The 23,417-nt window shown below is 46.7% G+C and overlaps 1 protein-coding gene across 3 annotated transcripts in view; it reads left to right on the top strand.

Moving 5' to 3' along the window:
* Nucleotides 1-16,542, top strand: part of LOC142564574 (steroid hormone receptor ERR1-like) — a 140,704-nt gene extending 124,162 nt beyond the window's left edge. For all 3 annotated transcript variants that reach the window (XM_075675628.1, XM_075675626.1, XM_075675627.1), the window contains one exon: nt 1,310-16,542. In XM_075675628.1, the coding sequence (XP_075531743.1) occupies nt 1,310-1,686 (377 nt within the window). In that variant the 3' untranslated portion in view covers nt 1,687-16,542. The remainder of the gene's footprint in view (nt 1-1,309) is intronic.
* The last annotated feature ends 6,875 nt before the right edge of the window (nt 16,543-23,417 follow it).

Consider the following 23,417-nt stretch of genomic DNA (forward strand, 5'->3'; position numbering starts at 1 on the left):
ACCATGCGCCATAAACTGTGACCAACCGGTGGAAAAGTGGCGTCACTGGGCTGGCACCGGAAGAAATGCAGGAGGCTACGGTTTAGAGTATCCCTGTTGCTCGCCTTATAAATCGCAGGTAAGCTTGTTGTAAGCACACATTCGTACACTGAAGTACGTTTTATACACCTTGTCTAGACAAAATATTGCCCAGATATTCTCTGTTCCAACCAATAACGCTTATTATAGTTATGTCATTGATATGTCAAATTTGTTGGAACTGATAATATGGGTAGACCAAACTAAGTGAGATGTATCAACTGTTATATAATGAATTACATTGTATGTAGATCCACTGTAATGGTTAATTTACCCTTTCAGCGTCAGTGATGTACCGGTACATTTCTGCGTTTCTCTCCTGCTATGTTCCTTGTGACAGTCTTTCTGTCAGATAGGAATGCGAGGACCACACCAGGAAAGCATTTGCCATTATCCATATCATCTTTTATTTTTGCACAACCAAAAAAGTAATTGTTGTGCTTGTTTTATAATATTCGGGGAAAATAAATCACCGACAATTATGATACTCCCTAATGTAAAATTTTAGCTCAGCTGTGTATATGTTTTCATTTCACGACATATAGACTCATTGCACCGATCACCGCACCGTCTGGCAGAGACATGATGCATGCTATATATAGACTGGTCACACAGTTGTCGCTTCCTGGCAACAGCAACTTATGCAACTGTAATCTTTACCGAGAATTGCTTGCGGCGAATGCCATGCACGAAGGCGAGGTTTCTGGTTCATTTTTTTCTTTACCCCATGGATGCGCTGACGTGAGCGCCATCTGGTGATACTTCAAGGTGGCTTCTTCCGCTTTCCTCTTCACGCTTCCGCTGCACCCTCCTCCTCTGCTTTCCTCATCGCGCTCTCTTCACTCTCGCTGTATTTCATCCCCCGCTGCGATCCGCATTTGTTCCTTCGTCCTTTGCTCTGCTCATGTGCTCGTTTACGCCAAGGCACAACGCCAAGGCACGCTGGTGCTCAATGCAGGATCGGGTGCCTAAGAGATCTGCTCTAAGAAACTCGACGCCAGGAGTGTGTCACATGCGGAAAAAAACAGCACTGTAAGGGTTAATGCAGAAAGCCTGGGCTCGTTGGAACTTAGACTTCCAATACGTTTCAAGCACTTGAGGTTAAACAAGAAATGGTATTTTTCCCCCTGAAGTGCTGAAAATGTGTTGGATGACCGTTGTAGTGGGTACTGCACTGCATCACAGACTTGTACATTCTAAGCATGAATTTTATCGCCCTTCTCCTGCGCAGACATCCATCTCGAGGATGCGTCCTCGGTGCACAAGCTGCGCGATGCTGTCCTCCAGGGCCTGCACGACTGTGTGGCTGCACAGCGCAGTTCTTCCACAGCCTCCTCATCCTCATCGGGGTCAGCCTCTTCTCCCACCTCAACGCCTGTGTCGACGACCACCACCACCACAGCCAACGGCAACTGCGCGGCCGCTCAGCAGCTGGCCTCCGCGACGGCGGTAGCCGCCCACTCGAGTCAGCTGCTCATGTGCCTGCCCTTGCTGCGGCAGCTGGACACGGTGGTGCGCCGCTTCTGGAATGGTGTCCGCAGGGACGGCACGGTGCCCATGAACAAGCTGTTTGTCGAGATGCTCGAGTCGCACTCGCTGGTGCGGTGAGCACGTGCGCACGGTGGCACTCTTCATTTTGGCAGGAAGCTGCATTGGTGGCCGGCGGGGAGTGTGCCCCGTGTCACTCGGTGATGCAACCGTGCACCGTTTCCTTAGTTCTGTACAGTGTTGCAGAGGCTACGTTGCGTGCTAACCTCTTCGCTGCCTTCCTTTGGCAAGGAGCTGGCAGGAGGAGGAGGAGGCCCATAGTGCGTGCAGGCTGCTTCTCTAGTTCCGTGCACGAGTGCTGAAGCTCGAGGTTGCACATGGCGTGTCGGGGGATGTGCCGAAGCAGCTGCGCTTGTGCGTGATCTGGCAGACCACTGTTGCGTCTGTCAGTCTTTCGTGCTCCCGGTGGTGTTGCGCAGGTTTAGTGACGACATTGCTCGACTTCTGCTGGTTCAGGTTGGTGCAAACCAGAGATGAGTTTGGTGCGAAGCCGTCAGGACGCGCAACTGCTTTGGTGCAACTCGTGGCAGTTACTCTCTTCTGCAGCTCTTTTGTCTGCTGTACGGAATCAGAGAGAAAGCAGATAGTGGAGCCATGTAATGCAGAGGAAGTCGCCAGTCTGTCATAGCTGATTGCTAGTGGCTTCTCAGAAGCCACTGTGAGCCGCTGCTTCTACTGCCGAGACGTTTGGCAGAGAGCTTTTGTCTTGACTCACGTGGTGGCCGTGGGTAGCACCTGGCTCGCAGACTAGAGAGAATTCTGCGTGTAGCAGTCGATTCCCATCATTGAGGCATAGCTTAGAATTTGGTAGTCGAGGGAAGGCGAGCCCGATCGAGGCAGCTAGCTTGTCTGCCTGGCACGGCATGACATTGTGCACAACCCAGTGTTTAGCCTGCAATGCGCCAGGGCAAGTCAGTGTCCCAGAGTGCTAGCTCACGAGAGACTGTTTGTGCTGCTGGCCGGGCATCGTGTCTGGCACGTTGATTGTGCAGGTTGAACAGAAAGTTTGCTGTCTGGAAGGGGAAGTTTCGGAGTTTGCAACGTGTGCCCAACGCTGGGGGACACCGAATGGGGTAGTTTTAAATAGTTGTAAGGCACTTCGCAAACATCTGTAATCAGGCCATGCTAAGTTCTATCCGTTTAACATTCATGTTGCTAGTCAGCAAGGGGCTTCGTTGTGATTTCTTGTGCTAGCTTTAGTGCGTAGACGATGAGGTGCATTGACCAATTCATCATGCAAGAACTGGTTAACTAGCTGCAGTGGCTTGGGAAGTTCTTGCCAGGCTGAAGTTGCATCTGGCGTGATGTTCACTGCCATGTCATCAGCCAGCAGAGTATTGTGCTTGACGTGTTCAGGACCCCCTTTTCCAACTGATTGGGCATGCAAGTTCGCAAGGTTGTGCCATCTGTGAGTCTTGAGTCATTCATGCTGCTTGCTCATGCGATCAAAAAGGCTTGTACTTTGTCTGTCACCTTAGTCAAGGCTCAACAACACCTAACCGTCGGCATTAGCACTGGAACAGATACTTGAGGACTGCATACTTGGAGGGTTTGTGCTTCACAGAAGATTTATTCCGTGTTCAGCAGCAGCGCTTGGAAACTGCAGAAACCACGTCAGCACAATGGGATACAGCACTGGCCATAGTGATTGCACCGGGCCTGCATTTGTGTTGCGGGGCCTCATATTTCGACAACATCGACAGCAGCCAGCGCTTTCAACCGGCAGCAGCTCACGACAGTTACTCGTTGAGGCTATGCGAAGGGCTGTAGTCAGTGAATCCTGGGTAGTATTAGAGGATCAGTCTCTCTAGGACAGCTTGCTAGGACATCTTTATGGAGCGGGCACCTCATCACTGCTGTAGCGTTCGCACTCTAGAGTGAGCACCTAGTGAAAGTCTTCGAAATGTACCCCAAAGTAGAAGCGTATGGGCCGTTTCTTGCGTTAGTGCTAAGACCTGCTCCGCACCATACAGCTATAGATGGCGAAGCACCACAGATGAACTATTCTAGGACATAATTGGTTGAGTGCCAGTCGACTTTTGCTGTTAGGTCATTGTTTCACGCTCTTCGCTGTATGCCAAGAGTACAGTTTGGTTTTTTTGCCACGTTGTGTTTGGGGGCTGGGAACTTTGTTGTTTTAGGTGTGGAAAGCCTTGTTTTGTTGACTGTTGATGTTGCCGAAAACAGTTGTTACGTGTTGTGGTTGGAAATGTGCTGCCGTGTGCTTGGAACAGTGTGCATGTGCGTGTGTGATTGTGCGGAGGACTGCATCGAGGGGAGGAGAGAGGCGAGGTCAAGTCATTCGCAAGAGGAATCGGCAGTATGCTGCATCGTACGAAGTCGTTCAGATGGGGTGACGTCACCCCCGCAGCCTGGATGCACCATCCTGGTGTAGCGTTGCCTGTTCAGCGGCAGGTCAGTCGAACTCTTGTCGCACCGAGTCGCCAACATTCACACTTCACGCACACCTCTTCACGTTGAGGCGGGCACCAGCGGGACAAGCCTTTGCCGCCATTGCTTTGGTCCTATGCTGCAACTGAGGTCCATGCTCTGATTTCGGCCCCTATGACGACCGTCCCTTGCAGTATGCACTGGATTGCCGTGGTAGTAGTAGCGGTTTTGCCAGTTGAAGTTGTACTAAAAGACTCGCTAAACTGATTGTTAACAATAGTGACAGATTGTGCATTGGCAGTTCTCCTACGTATTTTAATGTGTCCGAAACAGAGCAGCACAGCGTGACCTTCGACCATGTGCGGTTGGGACAGTCTTGTTTGACGGAGACGGAAATCATAGCATGGGCCCAGCGTGGTGTGCAGTGAAGACCGCTGACGACAGCCGGAGAAGCGGATGTTCGAAGCTGCAGACGGCATTTGTGATTCATTCAGCGAGAGGCCTCCAGCCGCTGACGGTGGGTGTGCTGGGGACTCGAGGATGCCAATGCGGTTGGCACGACCTGCGAGATTGACCGATGCCAGGACGCACAAGGGCGCGCCGTGCTTGAACTTTGGCTCGCCGCACAACGTACTGGAATGCAACGTCTTGACTTGCCACTGCAGTGTACCTTGCGACGGAACTGTTGCGCCGTGCCGTGCATTTTAGTTCCTGGCCCTTTCCATCACGCAAGCATCTGTGCACACGTTTTACTTTTTTCTTTTCTTTTCTTTCTAGCCATGTTTCTGTTGTAGCCATCGTGTCTTTCTTTTTTTTTTCTTCTTTTTTAATAGAGACAGATTATTTTGTTGTTTGCTGCTGTTGACTGTCACACCTTTTGTTTGCATTTCTGCTCCCCTGTGTCGACCCTTTGACCATTTTCAACAAACCTGCTCTGTTGTGGTGCAAATTTTCTGTCTTAGAGACTGCCACGTCGAAGAGCGCTTCGGGAAGGCACACCTCCCATTTTTTGAGTGCCAATACATTACAGGCAATCTTGTTGAACTTCTGACTCTTTTGTCCCAAGTTTGCCTTGTAAGCAAAGTGGGCAAGGCATTTTTCTTTTACCGGACGCTGTTTTTCTGCTTGTTTATGTTCGTTGCTCCTTGCAGTGAATTTGAGAGTCCTAGGATTGTGGGGGGAAGGTGGAGGTTGTCGGTAGTGGAATGGGTGCCTCCAGATTGAAACAGAGGCACGCGTAGGTTTGAATTTTTGCGCAGTTCGTGCTAGCTTCATGCGTTTTTATCCAGTCGCTCATCACATTAATTTTCCATTGCGGGCAAGCTATAGGCGCTAGAAAGCGCGCGCATGATAGCGCCAGGGACACACCTGTTGGCACTTTGCAGAACATCACGCTCACACACTCGCGTTTCGTCGCTCATCATTCGATGGTTGACTGGCTGCAACTGCCATTGATTCTTTGTCTGTAGGAAGGGAAACGCACCAGGAAAAGGTTTGCAAGTAGATCTCGCTGTTTTTCCTCGCAGGGCGTTTATAAAAGGACATTTCCGACAGCGAAAATGGCTATCCAGTTATGCGTGGCCACTGTAAGCAACGCAGCTTTCCCAAACCACGAGGAGCTAACTCACAGTTTTCATGAAGGGCCTGTCATTTGTAAAGAATCAATACTGTGAACACGTTTCACAAACAACAGTCTTTTGATTTGCGCGCCCCGTGTGGTTGTGCAGTTGTCTCTCAAAACGGTAGCGTTCTCAAGCTATTCAGGAATTTCTAATTGTAATGAATTCGAGAAAAATTTAGCTACTGCAGAATGGGCGATTTACAGCAGGCTGGGCTCCTGCCGTTTCGGCAAGACTACATTTGGCCTGTCACTGCTGTTATGAGCGTCTTTTTATTTTTGTTGCAGGATTTTTACGTGCATCGTTTCGTTTTTCGTATATGCGGTCTTTGAAAGCACTGTTTTCATTGTTTTGCACTGTTCTTCTGTGGACCTCTGGGCACACTCATTGACGCACTGCAATCTGGACTTAAGTGTGGGTCAGCGGCTTCAAGTTATGCAACACACTGCTCATATAAAAAGTTGGACATCTTTTTTTTTAGTTTGTTGTTTTCTTATTTCAGATTTCAGTGATGCTTAAGTCGATTCCGTTCTCGATAGCCATTCTCACAGCATGGCGTTGGTACAAACTTCTGGTAGCATGCATTGCAATTTTTGGTGCCTGGGACTGTACCTTTTCTTGTTGATCACACAGTGCCTGGCTGGGCTGCCCACTATAAGGATAACCTGAAATTGTGAGCAAACTTTTAGATTATGGAAACGTCAAAGAATGCACACTCTTGTTGGTCCGTCAGGAACACCACGCTACCTTGCAGTTGCCGACGGAAATGCACTTTGCATACAACACGAGAGAAGAAGCTCCCACTACACTTTTTGGGACGTAATTATTGTGAAAAGTCTGAAATTGTACCTCAGTTAGGGTATAAATTTGTCCCACAGCAATAAATGCCACTAGTGTTGACCCTTTTTGTTGCCGTACCATTGTAGAAATCGATTAATTTTATGGAGTTTTTTTTATGCGTTTTTAAATATTTCTATTGCAATTCTACTAGCAACATCATGCACCGTCTGATATGACGACTGAGCTTTAAATATTTGTCAGATATGACAATTTTTGGCAAATTGGAGAGTCTGGAAAAAAAAATGACTTTGACTGGAGGTATCGTATAAACTAGCCTCCGGTGCCCCTAACACTTTTTTTGATGAAAACGCGTAAAAATTTTCGCTTTGGTCGACTTGGCAACATACTTTTTAAGTGACAGCAGCAGTGAAGACACACACTTCTTTCGGGTTGTCAGTTTTCCGATCCAATGTATGGGCTGTGATGTCTCGAATAACACTAGATGGTCAAGAGTGCGTGCTATTTCGATATTGTACTATATTGTACAATATTGTACGATATCGTACAATATTTCGACGAGTAATATCAAGTGCAAGTTTATTTTTCCCACCGTGGGTTGCTTTTATCCATCAGTGCTTTGACAAGATATGTACTAGTTATTATGAGCACTCTATCTCATCGTGCGAGGTTTTCACTCACACAAGAGCATGCAGTCGATGTCAGACCGGCCTTTGACCGATGCTTGACTAGCATAACTCTTACGTTTTGAGCACCACCTGAGCTGGTGGCCTTACTTATTACTGTACAATGTCGTGCAACGCTTCGCATTACTGTACAGCACCCTACAGGAACTGGACAAAGCATGTGGAAGCTCCAGGGCCAGTTGAATGCACACTAGGCCACGTCGTTTGCACGGGAAAGCTGATCGAATGCAATAATCAAGAATGAGGTGCCTTCTGCATGCTTCCTGGCCTGACAACCATTTCTTCGCGAGCCTAACAAGTGCAGCACAAAAAACAAACCAGCTGGCCCTGCAAAGAGTAAAAAGAAATGCTCCCTTTTGCACAGTTGTCGCTTTCCCACATAGCGTCGGCTTCGCCGTGGGCATTGCCATGGCTAGTATCGATGGCAGTGAATCCCCATAACAATTTTTTTGAGTGATCTGACTTGCAAAAGTTGGAGACCTGGAACCAGGTGCTTATTTTCTATATTTCAGATTTTTTTTTTTTACTCTCAGTACTTAGAACAGGAAATTATTACTCTCATTCGTGTTCCTTGAGGTGCTTCTTTGAAGTTTCACATAGAAATTCTCAATAACTGTCTAACCAGTTATTGCTGCTTTGCATCAATTAAGAACACCAGTGACCAGGCTATAGTTTTGTGCGTCACAGTAGACTACATGTTGAAAGAAAATATCAACAAATGAAAGCGCCAACAGAGCACATTTCTAGCGGTAACAGAAGAGTCTGCTTCATATCAGGCAATTTGGCGTCATGTGGGCCATATGCATTTCTGTGTCCTATAGCTTTCCTTACCAGGTGCACACCATCAAAAATGACCCTCATTGTTGACAGAATTTTCCAATAGGGTCTTCAACTTTGACAATTGTAAGCACTTAAAAAAAAGAACCCTATCTTAGAGTGCAGTTAGACCTCAAAAATTACCCTTTAGAGGGCAAGTTTGTCAGGTGTCAGGGTTCGTCACAAATCTTATGTGCATTTTCATTCTTTAATGTTGTCTGCTCAGTACTTTACTATCGAAAATGCCACGTGCATCTAAGCATCCCGCTGTGTTTTCGACAGGAAAGTAGTGGGCGCACAGCATTACAGAAGAAATGCACGCATGTTTTATCACGATTATTGTGTATTAAAACACATCCTAAAAGGTAGACATTTTTAATGACACAAGCACTTCCTTTGCGAAAAAAGAAGTGTACCAGGGGACAGTCGCATCCCAGGGGAGGTAAGGTGTTCAGTTCTACACCAGAGGGTGTTGCACCCTTTGTGGGTGCATACTGCACCTTACACCCTGTTGTGAATAACTGCACTCTTGGAAGTAGGTGCATACTGCGCCTTACACCCTGTTGTGAATGACTGCACTCTTGGAAGTAGGGCATGTGCTTACTGCTGCGAAGGCGATGCCATAGTCAGAAATGTCATGCTGTATCTTGCATTACGCAAGACTCTCGGCTCATCGTGCATGCTAAGCCACCCTTTTCTTTTAGCCTTCTGTGTCCAGTCCTTCCAACCTTATCAATTAAAAACTCCGTGTGATCAACAAGGATAGTTGCAGTAACAGAGTTGCGGCAACCACAGTTACTCTCACTTAACCCTCGTACCCCCTCTCCCCCCCCCTAAAAATATCTTCCTGCTCAAACTTGCAGCTTTAAAGTACAGGTTCTCTCTTTTCTTCATTCCTGTCTTGACAAGCTTATGAATTGCACTTTCAAACCTTTGGTTCATAGTTCTCGGAAACAGTGTTGTCATGAAGCACGAAATTGTGACCCCCAAATTGTCTAGCTCTTTTCTGCCGCAGCAGCTGTGTTGCCGTGAAGCATGGTGACCAATTTTCGATGAAAACTTCATGGCCCTTTCCTGGCACAAGACAACAAACTGTCAGCTATGAAATTGTGTTTCTGATAGTCCTCGGCTTGCATCACATGAAGCCACCGCATTCGTTTGTCCTCTCTCCCCCTCCCCCCCTTTTTTTTTCATTCATAGCTTCTGCAAGTTCTCAGGAAATACCTCCTTAAATCAACACGGGTAACAGGAGCATGTCAAAACTAGGGCTCTTTTGTAAAACCGGTGGGACTTGGTAAGACCGAGCATGTTCATGTGGCTTTAAAATGTTTTTTTTTTCCTACTTAAAGAAGTCCCCATCAGGAAATTAAAATTTATGAAGCCAAATACTGCTAACTGCTGTGGTGAAAATGAAAGGGAATCGACGCATGCTGCATGTACAGATATGCAAAGCTTGATTACAATAGAAAAAAAATATATTTTTCTTAGGTGAAAGTGGGTTGCTGCTCCTTGGGAAAGCTTAGCACTTTCAGCCACAAAAGATTGCATAGCCTGAGAATTGGGAAACAATTTCCTAATAGCCAACTACTGAGTGTCGCTGGTATTCAAAGGCGCACTCTGTTATTGTGCGTTTTAATGCTGCCGCACACCCCTCCGTTTCAGGCCCATGAGAGATCTCGCTTAAACTTTTCAGCCCAGTCTGACTCGTGGACAGTAGCTGCAAAAAGAAGGAAGTCTTCAGATACATATATTTTTTTTGTCTTGGTAAGAAGGCTTGAGTTTTTCAACTTCAGGCCTAAGTTTTACCACTGCCAGGGGGACTTGCGACAGCGGCTTGGTCATTGGGCCCGTAATTTGTGACCCTCGCGAATGGGCAGAGCAATATTATCAACCACGGAGTACAAATAGCCTCGAGCGGTTTCTTGCGTCTGGCGTCGAGCAATGCTGCAGCCAGTGTTGGGACTTTTTTCCAGAGCTGACAACAGGGATTTCTGCATATATTTAATGGTTTGCAGCAGTTCTGGCATTCACGTACAAGGGACATTCAACACTTGTGCGTTATTGTGACTGCACTGTGCATGTGCTTTTGACATTGTTTTCTATAATATCATGTGTCGCAGTTACCCCGTATTGTGCAAGAGGCTTGCCTTGGGAAACGGATAGTTGGGTTTTATGAAAGTTTTGGTTTGCCGGATGTGTTGGCCAGTGATCATGCTGATTAACCTCCTCTGCAGTTTGCCTTGTCTAGCTCGAGTGCGTGACATCCCTGGTTTTCGGCATTGTCGTGCTTGTGTAAATGCTTGAAGACCATGTGTTTGCAAACAGTGTGTGCAGTAGGCTTCTGGTAATTGATGTTTGGACATAGTGAAACGGCATTGGTTCAACTTTCTCGCATGATCAGCAGCAGCGTATTTATTTTGTACTAGTCGGTACGTTGTGGTACTCAGTTGCCCACTGCAACATTGGCTCGTGGTGAATTCCACTGGACGTTCTGGACAGGCTTCTTTGAATCCACAAACGAGCACTTGGAGAGTGCTCAAATATCGCAAATCAAAGTCTATCAAAAGTAAAATGCTTGTTGCCAAATCGCAGTGCAAAGCTATGTGCAGCCAGAATAAATTCAAGTGTGTTGAAACTTCAGGTTTCCGTACATCAAGTATCCGTAAATCCTTACATCAAGTATCAAACCACTGCAGATCGTATTGATCCCAAACAGGCAACATAAAACTTCAGTCTGTTCTGAACTGAGAAAGCACATTCTTTGTCTCAAGTAGTTGGAACGAGCTTCAGAGCGACTGGCAGAATTCACCCCGAGATAAGAGCACATGCAGCATGAGAATTGGTGAGTGCAACATCAGGCAAATGTGTCGTTTGAGATATTCTCCTTACTTTTCAGTGTAATTGTTGATGGCACTGGTTTGATGGCATGGAGGTCATTTGGAAGATTCTGGGCTGATTGCAGAACGTCTACTGCCATTCGCTGATGTATTGCACTGAGAGACTACAGTTTCAAATGATGTGTGGGCAGCAGTTGGAGGTTATAAGTTGTGATTTGCTGCTGTTGTCCAGCTTGGCCCACTCAGTGTTTGTGTGTGGATGACTGGCGATCCTCTATGCACGCTTGTGCTAATTGGCAGAAACGAAATTCTTTGTTCATCGCTATTTGTTCCTGCTCATGACTCACAACAGCGTAAAAGTTTCTTGTCAACCGACGGTACTTCCGTATTCGAAGCTCCTGTAGTGCTTTCCTTCAGTGGGATTGGCTATGCAGGTTTTTCTCCTTTTGCTTGTTTTTGTACATGAAGTGATAGGCAGCTGTGATGGGTTATCGTCTTTCACTTGTGAAAGACACCTGTAGTTACGCATGGGGTATGTAGCATGTGTGATTCAGAGAGAATGTGGCAAGCTGAAGTTGTTTCAACTGCAGCCAGTCCAGCACCATTGCATATAAACTCGGCAACGAAGCACGTCATAACATTGTACGGATGCATGTTTGCAGTAGCGTGCACTGCCAGGCGCGTTCCATGCACTGCGCATTCATGGTGGCACTGGAATTTGTGGGCAAGCTGTTGGATTGTGTGAGATAAACCAAAGCTTGCGCAGCAAGCATTAGCAATAGTGTCTAGCCTTGTTTATGAACAGTGCCCAATGTTGAGGACAAGGTTGAGAGACATTCGACTGTTATTAAAACCGAAGCTTTACAGCGATGCACTAGAATAGGCGTTGCGTAAGTTGGTGAAAGTTATTTGGTTGTTTGCCATTATCTTAGTGATTACACTAACATGATAAGACTTCTTAAACATTTGCATTTTTTGGTGTTGTAGTCCCACGAAAAATTTCCCACAGCAATACTGCATTGTTCCTTCGCATCTTGATTTTCGTTCCAGTGTCGATGTACCTCTTTTATCTGTCAACCCATGTGTGTGTCACACCAGAACACTTCACTGTTATTACTTCTTTGATCTTTAAGAATTCTTTTAGGGCAACATTCACTGTACATATCTGTGAACATGAATAGAATCACCTGTCACTCCTTCAGAACCCTGACATTGCCACCACGTCATGCTTGGAAACTTCTATGGGGTCGTGATTCTCTTTTTTAAATCGTTCGTCTGTCCAGCATCACCCAGCTGGACTTTGGCTAGGTTCGGTAAGCAGCATTCTAAGTTGCTTTTCAAGCTCAAGATATGCAGCTTTCCCCAGACGTTGTGATTTAGTCTGCATGGCTATGTTTCGCTTGCGAGAAGCTGTCTTGTACAACTAGTCTTCAGGAAAACTGCATTGGCCAGTCGAAGTCATTTATTGGGTCTAGCACGTAGACTTCGGTATTTGAAACAGGACTGGTCTTAACAGCTGTGTATGTATTCCTTTGTCATTTCATTCATTACACTGCCATTTAGGAGGAGGGTATACCACCAGCAGCTTGCTAGGAAATCCCGAGTGCTCTCCAAGTTTTCTGTAGGGTGTAAGAAGAAACCGTGCATGCAGTTTCATTACACATTGGGCTAGATGTCTGCATGCTCTTGAAAAAGAGATGTGGTTGCGTGAATGCTGCTCCGGAAACATGCTGTAGTGTGTGTTTTGATTCATGTCTCACTGCAGTTGTTGAAGGTTAGTTACTGCACATATGACAGCCAGCACTGTTGCAAGGCAATGTAGTGGGGAGTGCTTGGATGTCTGCTGGTTGCTGAGCCAAGTATGGTGACATTTGCTTACCCTGGGCAAGTAACTGCGCAAGAGGGGAAGTAATGCAAGTGAACGTGACACTGACGACTCTTCATTTGCCATCTTTGTCATGAACGCAGCATCTGAAAACATCGACATCTACAGACAATGTACTGTGTTGTCTGTGACACTGGTGACACAGTGTGATCCGTATTCTGTGTTTGCTTCACTTCTCCTTTTGGCCAATTACTTGTCAAGCGTTGAGCAGAGGTTTGCGTATAAGAATGTTGTACTCATTTGTCACTCTCGTCAGAGCCCCGCCTGGCACTTCAAAGCATGAGACAGTGATGCAAAGAGCTTCAGGTTAGCGTTCTGGCATGAATAGACACTCGCGAATAATTGCGGAGCATAGGGTGCTCGTCTTGTCACATGTATCTTTTGTGATCATGTGATCATACCAGAGCTTTGTTAACCAATAAGCAAACTAGCCCAACAACGAAGTGATTGCAAAGCTGTTCTCATCAGCCTCCAGAGCTTTGGAGGGCCAGGGATGCGACCCCAAGCACCGCCACTGTACTGTCCTGTCATTATGTGCTCGGTGGCCTGGTAAATGTTCAGTAAGAGTGTGCATTGAGAGCCCCACCTCAAAGCTGCCACTGCCGTGGTATGTTCCAAACAGACGCTGTGTAAATCCCCCGCCGTGAGAAAAAAAAATCCAGATGTTTTCAATGATAAATTGCATACTTCGGTACTGTGCAAGTTTGGTTACCTGTTCTTTTTTTCTCTCCTCCAATTCTTTTATCTGTAGTTGAAAAGCTCCGCACGACTTCCCCGCATTTGCATAGTTCGTCGGCGTAATCTAATGAGAGAGCTTGCGACATCCTCTACCAGAGGCCCAACCGTCCGTACTCCCTCTTACGTTTTATACCTTTTAGGGTGTAGTCTTGCTTCAAAATCTATATGCGTGCATTTCTCTTATGTAACGCTGCACGGCTGTACCATCTCTTCAAGAGCTCGTTTCTGAGCGTCCCGTAGAGTTTCAGGCAGGAAATAGTATTCATAATGGTAACAGCGCGAACAAAACAACAGATACCATGTACACCAGCGTGCCCAACTTTCCACTTTAATAAAGGAAATAGTATTGCGAGCATAGCGATGACAAAAAGAAATTAATAAATAATTGAATGATGATATCGATAACCGTTTGTGCCAAGACTACGCCCTAAAGGGTGGTAATTTGCGCTCTTGACCACGTGGCACTTGTCCCATGATTTCTAACCGTGTGCAGCGAAGCAGGTGATCGGTCCAACTGTGGCATCGCGCACATTTAAATTTTGCAGGCGACTTTTTTGCAGCCTGCGAAGGCGCATGCGACAAGTCTGCATGCAGCGTGCAGTGTCCCCTGAGCGCCATCTAGGCGAGGCAAAGCAACCAGCACCTTAAACAAGTGTTGGTCAACTGGTTTGCGCAAAGTTAGCTCAAAACTGTGCTGCTTTCTTTTAAAACTGTGTGAGGTACAATTCAAAAAGTTGCGTTATCTGTTATTTTACCGAGTGTGTCCTTTTCCTTCCCGCTGCCTTCCCTTTATTTGTGGTTATTCAATGCAATGTATCGCTTCAATTTCTGAAATTGTGCGATCTTCCTCAACATTTTATAAAGTACTTGAAAAACAAGTCATTTTTCCACTGACGTAATTGAGTTGAACTTAGGTGTGTGTTTTTTTCTATTAAAAGCAGCAAGTTTAATGCAAACTGATGGCGGTGGTTCGGCATCACATTTGGGACATGACCTCTACTCTACAACTATACAAAGCCGCCTCTGCCTGTTGATTTAAGGCAATACATCTGCGTATAATCTAGGACAGTTAATAAATGCCTAACTCAGATTATCTATATAGATGTACCAGCCAGTCATGTTCGCTCATTTCTGCGTCGTGACATCACAGGCGAACTTCTTTCAGTATCGGTCTCCGGAGAACTGTCGCAGGCAAAGGTCAACACTGGGTATGTTGCCTCGGCTTACATAGATTCAGTTATCTAGGAGAATGCAAAATTGTCGCGAGTTCTTTGCAAATGCTATTGCCAGTTATGCCTTGCCCAGCCTAGGTGGCGCTCCTGTACTGCACTGTGTTAACGTTAGGCTTAGGTGTGTGGTCGAAGGTTGTTGGGCGAAGCGCTCGTGGAATACCTTGCGTTATCCACCCTCTTAATGTTGCACCTATTGAGGCGTCTCTTGGTCTCGCATTTCAAGCGATGCTCTCTAAAAAAGATGTACGCCCTTCCCCCCCTTTTTTTGTCTCGCTACGATAGTTGTCATCATCGTCGCGTGCACATTCTTGCAATGTGCCTGTTAATTTTTTGTTGGGAACACTAAGGAGTGCTTAAAGCCGCACGACGTTCCTGATCAAAAAGTACTGGGCACGCTGCGTTAAAGAAAAAAAATGGGGGGTGGGAGGGAGAGTTGCACACAAGATTGGCGACAATTATTTCTGTGTGACATAATGGCGCCATAAAGGGTGTCGAAGCTTGGTATCCCAAAGGGTGCAAAATTTGTGTTTTGTGGTGAACCAATGGGCGCAACACATTTTAGAGTGTAAATCCCGCAGAAGTGAAAGATCTCATTTGCCCGCTCACAGCAGTCTCGTAAACCATAAAGGCATATTTTTTAAAATTCTTCTGGACACCATGTCAGACGACGATACTCGGTTGCCCAAGTTGCCCCTGACAAGGTGTGTTGGGGCACATTTGCAGGATAATTTTAAACAGGGTCAAACAGGACTGGTAGCGCTGTAAAATTTCGTTCACGTTGGCATGGAGCCCGCTGCTATTGTTTGCTGCCGTTGTAGTTTTGGTCATGCTCATTTTATCAAGCGGAAGAAAACGACGACATTGGTCTGTGTCACATGACTTTTCTGAGCAGTTTCAAATGTGCTTTCTACATTGTCCTTGCCTTGCGCAATACAATTTTTGCTCCAAAAGCCAGCAAGCAATGTTTGTTGTTCTACGTGGTGCCCAGAAAGGGTACGAATTTTAACTGCGACCTCAGCAGTTCTGCAGTCCGCCTGCGAAGAGTATACATTGCACTATGCACATACGACCCATTGTTTTCTTTTGTTTTTTTCTTTGTTTTGGAGATTCGTATTCTGGTAGAAAGCCCAGCGAGACCTTTGCGAAGGATATGAACTTTCCCGTGTCATTTCATTTCGACACGGTTTGATTTCATTTGTTATCCTGCTCCGAAGTGTTGCCACACCTAGGGGGTGGGGGGGGTACACAAATTATGCACATTTCTCATTGCGGGGGTTGTATTACATGTTTGGCTTATCGACGCAGGCATAGGGCAGGTTTAGCAAAGCGGAGACGTACCAGCGTAAACTTCACCGATTGATCCGTAGACGAAGCATCTGCGCGCTCGTGGTGCAGATGCTTCAGAATTGCGGAGTTGTTGAGCGAAGCGTTTTCGACATCGCAAGATGTTGCCGTCAGCACTGCTGTTCTATGGTACGTCTTACGGTATTGCAGTTGTGTACCCTAGTTTACGTGTATCCGTGGTTCTTAAACTCCCTATTGCTGCAGCAGAATTTGGGACACGTAAGCAGTTTGGACATGACGGCATGACACTGATACATGTGGACGGGTGGTAAAATGAAAATGATAAAAAAAAGGTGTGTGAATTCCTTTTTTTCATTCAGTGCCTGCCGTGTACATAAGCGTGCATGATATACTGTCAGTGGAGTTAGTTTTTATTTTTTTTCTCTAGTGTCCCACGTCGGATTCTTTGTTTCTTTTGGCTGGCAACCGCGCAGCTTGGTGCGCGGCGCGCCTGAAGTGTACACGTCTCGTTGCTTTGTCATGATTGATCAGACACGCGCAATGAACAGATACGAAAACAAGTCGCAGAAAAAAAATACTGTTGGAAGTGAATAAAAAGTATATATATATTATACGTCTCATTGTGGCTCTTTGTTCTTAGCTTATAAGGCACGTTGCGTCCGCCAGACGCCTCCACCATCGGACTGACTTAGCGCCACCCACGCCCGCCTGCTCGTCCATTTGGGGATAGCGTGCTGTTTTGTTCAAGCGTGTTCAAGCCAACCAAGTGCGAAACTTTTGCAACATATTGCACAGCTTTAACCCCTGATAAACACCACTTTAAGTTTGATAAATTATACCCACTATGGCATAGTATGCTCAAACGCGTCCATTCCTGCTCGGATGGACAAGTGTACTGCAGAACTGTATGCCTCTCTGAATGCCTCGCTCAGAAGGCAAATTTTTTTCTCCGATTGCGTCGTGCATGACGCGACACTAGCGCCATCTGCGCACGCAACATAGGCATGAACGACTAATGGCTTCTTTCGTCTACACGATGCCAAAAGAGAGCGCATGGAGTCTATTAGAAAGCTTACGTGTTGAAATTGCGATGCTTCTTGTGGGTCTGCCGTGCATGGTCAAAGCTGGTTGGGGGTGAATTGGCATCCCTCTCTGTCTTGCCATTTCTGGACCCTGCATGTAGAACGCGGGGGCGCCATAACCCAACAGGCTTGAAATTTCTGCAAAAATTGCATGCTTGAAGGCCTTGTATGATTCCTGATGAGCGGATGTTTGATGGATTATACCTACTATGGCTGAGCGAGCACTCCCAAGCGCGACCACTTCTGCTCGGATTGACAAACTCACTACTGAGCTATGCCTCCCTGAATGCTGAGCGAGAAACTCGGTGCATGTGATACCCACATGATTGAGTAATGTTTTTTTCCTCTACACAAAGACGCCAATGTAATTGGCACAAAGATATAAGCGATAATGCTGTAACATATTTTTGTTACATCGGTTTTAGCAAGTGATCCCCTCTGACCGTTTTCTAATACCTGAAATTGCATGGCTGTGAACGATTGAAGAGATCACTCGCTGCCAAGTGTGCGGAAGCTAGTGAATTACTTTTGCATGTGAACCGGGCAGGCAGATTTGTTGCACATTTTAGCATTACAGCGAAGAATCGTGGAGTAGATTAGAAATATATGTACATATATCGCACGCCACGCAAGCTTACTTTGCATGCCAATAGGTGGTGTCCAAATCCACACCCCAGTGACGGCTCCCTGTGAGTAATGGAAACTAATCTCGAAGGCTGCGTTTTTGCATACAGCACATGCCGGAAGTGATTGCAGAGCCGTAAGTGTGTCCAGGCCGCCATGTTTTGGACACCACTTATTCCAACATCCTATTACCTCTACAAACAAGGACCTATTCCACTACATTTAGCAAAATAATAATGCTAGGCATACAAATGAAGCGCACCGATATGTCGACATCCAGAACAGTCGGTAATGTTTTGAGCCAACGGAAGACTTAGCAACTGTCACAAAATTATGGCTTCTTTCCCTACCACGGGGAAAATAGGTGCTTTTTGTAGGTTATGCCCGATCTTTTTTTCTGAAGGAACTGCTGCACTCAATATTTTACGTAATACATAAACAAAAAAACAGAATGAATGCACTTTTAGTGTATAAATGTTTTATTAACGAGATGTACGTCATAAAAATAAGTTGTCAAAATCGAAATTGTGGAATAAAATTGAAAGTTTGTAAATACATGCTTGTATCTACTTAGAAAAAAATATGAAAATATTGTAAGATATACAAAATTTGTTGCCGTCTTATAGGCAATACCTCCTAAAAATCAAAATTTTTCGTTGAGCAGGTATTGCGCCACAAAAGTTTAAGTACAAGCCCTACAGTTTGGCGTGCCGGGCTGCGGCCGCCGATGTTCCGGGTTGGCTCGCATCGTCGCTACCGCAAAGTCCGGCGAAAAGGCAGCATCCTCAGACTCGCTGCTGTTAGATCCATTGATAGAATCAGCCGCAGACGCAGCGCAATCGCGAGATCTGCGATCTTTGGAAGCGCGCGCGCCACTCCCCGGGGCGGCCATTTTTTTGCTTTCTTTGATGATCACGAAACATCGGAGTGCGTTGTAAGAATTAACGCCTAGCGTGAAACAAGCGAACTGCCTACAAAACAAGCGGCGCGGAAGGTCTCGAAAGCGGCGTTTCACACCATCGTTAGCGGGCTAACGACGCCTAATATGTGCGGTACGGAAAGAGTTAAACATGATGTAATCGATTTCGGGCACTCCACAAGTGATCCGCAAGGCACTTTACAAAGTATTTCTTTCCTCTGAGTTACATATGCGTGAATAGCAGTCTCGGCGCGTCGCATTTGATAAGTGCCCGTTGCACTGTAACGCTGCGCTCGCTGGGCTACTTTTAAATTTGGTTATTCCGTCCGAACGCGGAGTCGCCGTGGCGTCATCAGCTTGTTACACACAGGTAGCGAAGCAATTTGCGTAATGGGGACAATTAGTACCTTTATTAAAGTTCTAATTAGTTTAGCTTCCCTATAGGGCGAAACAAATATGGTAGGGTGTTATCCCGGATGACCTTTATTCATTCGCCTTCGTACTACCCGTAAAATGCTTACCGAAAATTGTGTTCTGCGTTGGTGACCAGCTCTTCCGATCGTCGCTACATGAATTTGAACGAAACAAGTTAATAAAAATGCGCTCGCGGCATCGTTCATTAAGAGATGGCAAAATGTGGCCTGTCAAAAACAAAGTGTTCAGCGCTAAACCGCTCGTTGTATTGGTGCCCTGTGATGGAAAAGAAAGTGGGCTCCGAATAAGACGTCAGCTACAAGTACAGCACAAAGTGAAGGAAGAAAATAAAGACATCCTATATGCGATGAACGAGGCGATTCCGCCGTTCGCGGCATTCCTTCTCCCAATGCACTTTTGCGAAGCGTTAAAACTTGGCGTTCGTATAATCTTTCTTAACGCGAAAGCGTGAAGAAGCTCGTGTCGCAGAAAAGTCGGTGTCAGTGGCGTTGGCCGTGAGTGAAAAATCCCGGAAGACAATTCATAAATACACAACAACTTGCAAGATGGGCTGAGTGGGAATCGAACTAGGGTCTACGGAGTGTGAGACGGAGACGCTACCACTCAGCCATGAGTTCTTTTTTTCTTTATTCCATGACTTTGACAAATAAAGAACAGCAATAGCAATACAGAAAACAAAATATAAAGGATACAATGACCACGTCGTATTGACATAATCAGCCTGGTAGGGGGCTGGCTTCGCCACATTAAAATTCATTTAGAGCCATCAATGGCTCCACCCTTGACAGCCACTCGGGAGTATTGCCACCGGCCTTCAAAATCGCAACAAACCGATGCACAGTTTCACGGAAATAAATTTGCGTAGGTCGTGCGTCGGGATCACAGTAGTATCCTGCCATTCGAGAGCGCCACTGTGGAGGCCAATTAACATTAATAAATCAAACAGAAAACCATCCTCGTTAGTAGTGGGTAGATACCGTATTCTAAGAGGGGCGAGGGGAAATTGTTTCTTTAACGTTCTTTGTAGTACGTCCCCAAAAAATACCCCTCCCCAACAATGAAGAAAAACGTGATCTGTCGTTTCTGGTTGTTTGCAGATAAGGCAGTGAGATCCCCATGGAAGAAATAAGCCGTTTTCCTGTAACACTGGAACGTTGCCAGCAAATTTTCTTTACTCAGCCATGAGTTCGATGGTTCAAATCCGAGACAAAAGTGCCTCTAGTGAGTGCGGTGTTGCCTTAGAAACGTGCCGTAGAAAGTTATACTGTGGTGTATATCGGTCATTATGAGCATGTAAATTACAGAAGTCGCAGTTAAACGAGTAGCGAAGTACGTTTGCGCTACATTTCTTCTGCGCTTGGCGCACACGCAGAGCCATCTTGGGGCAAACGCAGAAAACAGTTTCTTCTCGCAATGTACGGCACTGCCCCGACAGATGGCGCGCCACTCGCCCACTTCTCCCCTTCGTCTCGTTTGAGTGCATTGGGGCCGTGCGGGGACCGGTGCGAGGATGCCCCAATACCCTTGCGTTTAATAAATTTTCTCGCTCTCTCCCCTTCCAGGGTGCATCACTCGAACCCTCGTGTTTAGGCGACGCGGCTCCTCTTTCCGCTCACAGCGCGATTCCTAGGTGCAGCGTCCGATGCGGGACGCCTCTGACATGATCGCTGCGCCGTAGCGCGTCTGGTGGGAAAGCGTCCCCTGCGATGTGTGCCGTGCGGCTTGCGAGGAGTCATGCGTCTGCGTAGGGCTCCTGGAACAAATAATTAGAAAAAAGTTGTGCTGTGGACTTAGAAGTGTTGTATATGAAAACTATGTATTTGTGTGACTCAAGAGCATGCCGAGCGAATGAGTCCGCGGTACGAGCGGGGTTCGACAAAGCTATCGCGTTCCGCTCTTGAAGGCGAAGTTTAAGCGTCCTCCAATTCTTTATTTCGCTTGGGTTGCCATGCGCCTTAACTTCAGAATGCAGTATAAGCATGTAGGCCCCTTTCGTGCGGCTACTGCACAAGGAACTTATAAAATGCGTGGTCAATTATCCATCGTTCATTGTCCTCTGGTTGGTCACTTCTCAACTTCACACTTCCAAGTCAGTGTTTCACAAAATTTTCTAATAATGATCCCCTTGAATAGTAACATACCTATCATATGACCTCCCTCTCCGCCCGCACACACAGTCTTATAAGTATCCTGAAGCATGATTTTTTAAATGACGCGGATGCATTTACATTTTAATTTATTTATAATGCATTAACCACAGCAGGGAGGGCTATCGAAGTACTGGTTAATGTTTCTTGACAAGGATTGATTTGATCAAGTATTTTAATGAGAAGGATGGATTTGCTTTCTTGATACACCCACACCCGCTGAACCCCGATTCTGCAGTTTCGGTGAGACAAAACTGGCTGTGCTTCGGAGGCCCTGTTCGGTGGCGTTTTCCTTGTGGCAGGCGACGAAAAGCTCGGATAGCCTGTCGTCTTGCCATTTCAGCGTCCGTCTGGTAGCCAAAATAACGTTGCATTCTGCATAATCGTAATTTCAAGGGTGATATATGTATGCATATGCATGATGCATGTTCGTATTACTTTTACTGAAATAGCAATTATATGGACACTCCGACGCATTTTTGTCGTCGCCGTCACCGTGTGATGTTCCACATAAAGTCCAATGTCGATAACAGCGTCTCCGCGCGCCGTATGCTGCATGTGCGAGTGAAAGCACACGAGTGGAACGGACGATCGCGGCTCAATCTGGCGCGCACGAGGGAGGAAAGCGGAGAGATAACGCGCCGTCTTCCGTCGCACAAAGAAGCCGGGGGGGGATGGGAGCGGGGACGGCGTTGGGCTCCGGCAGCAACTTCGTATTTCGCGACCGGGCGCAAGGGGAACTGACGATTGCGGCTCACTGTCGCGCGCGAAACGGAGGAAAGTGGGGAAGAATCGCGGAAGGGAGGGGGGGGCTACTCCGCCAGAAATAAGTACTTTGCGCGGCGCCGCGTGGACGCGCTCGCCGTATCTTGAAAGTGATCTGCAGGTGGCTCATACCTTTGTGCGTGATGTTTTCTCGCCGCTGTTTGCGTTGAAGTGATACACAGCACGAAGGTCACTTCGCTCGCTGCTGATGCTGCGCTTGTTCGCACCAGCGTTTTGATAGCGAGTGTCCGCAGTCATCGAGTGTGATGTGTTCATGTTTGCCTGTGCCCGCTGACACCAAGCTTGTTAATTCTGTTAGTAAGCGAATGTTTGCAAGTTTATACGACCGATAAAGCTACTATCCGTTACTTCGTATAACTGTCTGCTAATTTGCTATCGCAATCGGTGCTTCGCTTTTCGGGCGAAACCGCGACTTCTTTTAAAAACGGCGTTGAAACAGTATGGACCACCGAGGCTGAAAATTTATTTGTTTCGGCAAGTAAAATGTACCCGCGTGAGTAAAAGTATACCGACGAGGGGGTTGTAGAGAGAAACTTAGCTTTTTCGTAACTAATACTCAGAAAGTGAAATTTACGAGTGCTCTGGAAAGTTCGCAATGCCAAGTTGGGACCGCAGTCCTCAATTTCAAGTTACATTCGCAGGCAGAGGAAAAAATCGGCCTCATCGCGCAATCCCTGGTCCGTATCCTTTTGCTTACAGGTGTGCATATATAGTTGGACCCTCCATGACTCCCACAAAAAAATATAGTTCATGACCTATTTAGGGGTCCCATGACCCGCAGTTTGAGAAACACATACACTTGCGCGGACTGCTATTGCAGCTTTAAATGCAGCAGACCTTTTTTGCTGCGGCAAGGGCTCATCATGATGCACTCAATGCCCCGGGGCCTCCACGCCGTCCAAAGAATAAGCTTCCGACCTGACGTCTGCCGGACAACTGGTTTTGCAGGGAGGCCGGAGGACCCCGCGGACCACAGCCCTCGAGTGTGTTGCACGGACACGTAGGGTAATGCTAGTAATGCCATTCACGAACGGTGCCTCGATGTCCTCCTCGCCCGCCACCCTGTACCGAGCGGCTGGCGAGGAGGACATCGAAGTGCTCTACGGGCACGCACCCCGCCACTAGAGACAACCATATTACGGCTACTACGAGAGAGCGCGGTCTCCATTGTTGGTCACGTTTTATGCTGAGTGCATAGAAAGATTACTGAAAAACAGTGAACAAGTTAGGTTTATCTTGCTTGCGCAACGGGCAGATGGTGCAACAGAGAATCCCTGGGCTGATGCGTGCGGACGGCATAACATTACTACAGCGGACAATGCAAATGAATTCCAGAAACCTGCCGTTACGTGTGGCAATGAAGCGACATATTTAGGCATTGATTGTAGCACTGAGAAATCGGGAAGTATGATCTTTGATGAAGAGTCGTACGAGCAGTGACGCGGTATGAATTCAACAGCAAGTCACACCCATGGACATTGAAGCAATAGA

This window comes from Dermacentor variabilis, chromosome 11 (genome assembly GCF_050947875.1).
Source record: "Dermacentor variabilis isolate Ectoservices chromosome 11, ASM5094787v1, whole genome shotgun sequence".
Classification (NCBI taxonomy): domain Eukaryota; kingdom Metazoa; phylum Arthropoda; class Arachnida; order Ixodida; family Ixodidae; genus Dermacentor; species Dermacentor variabilis.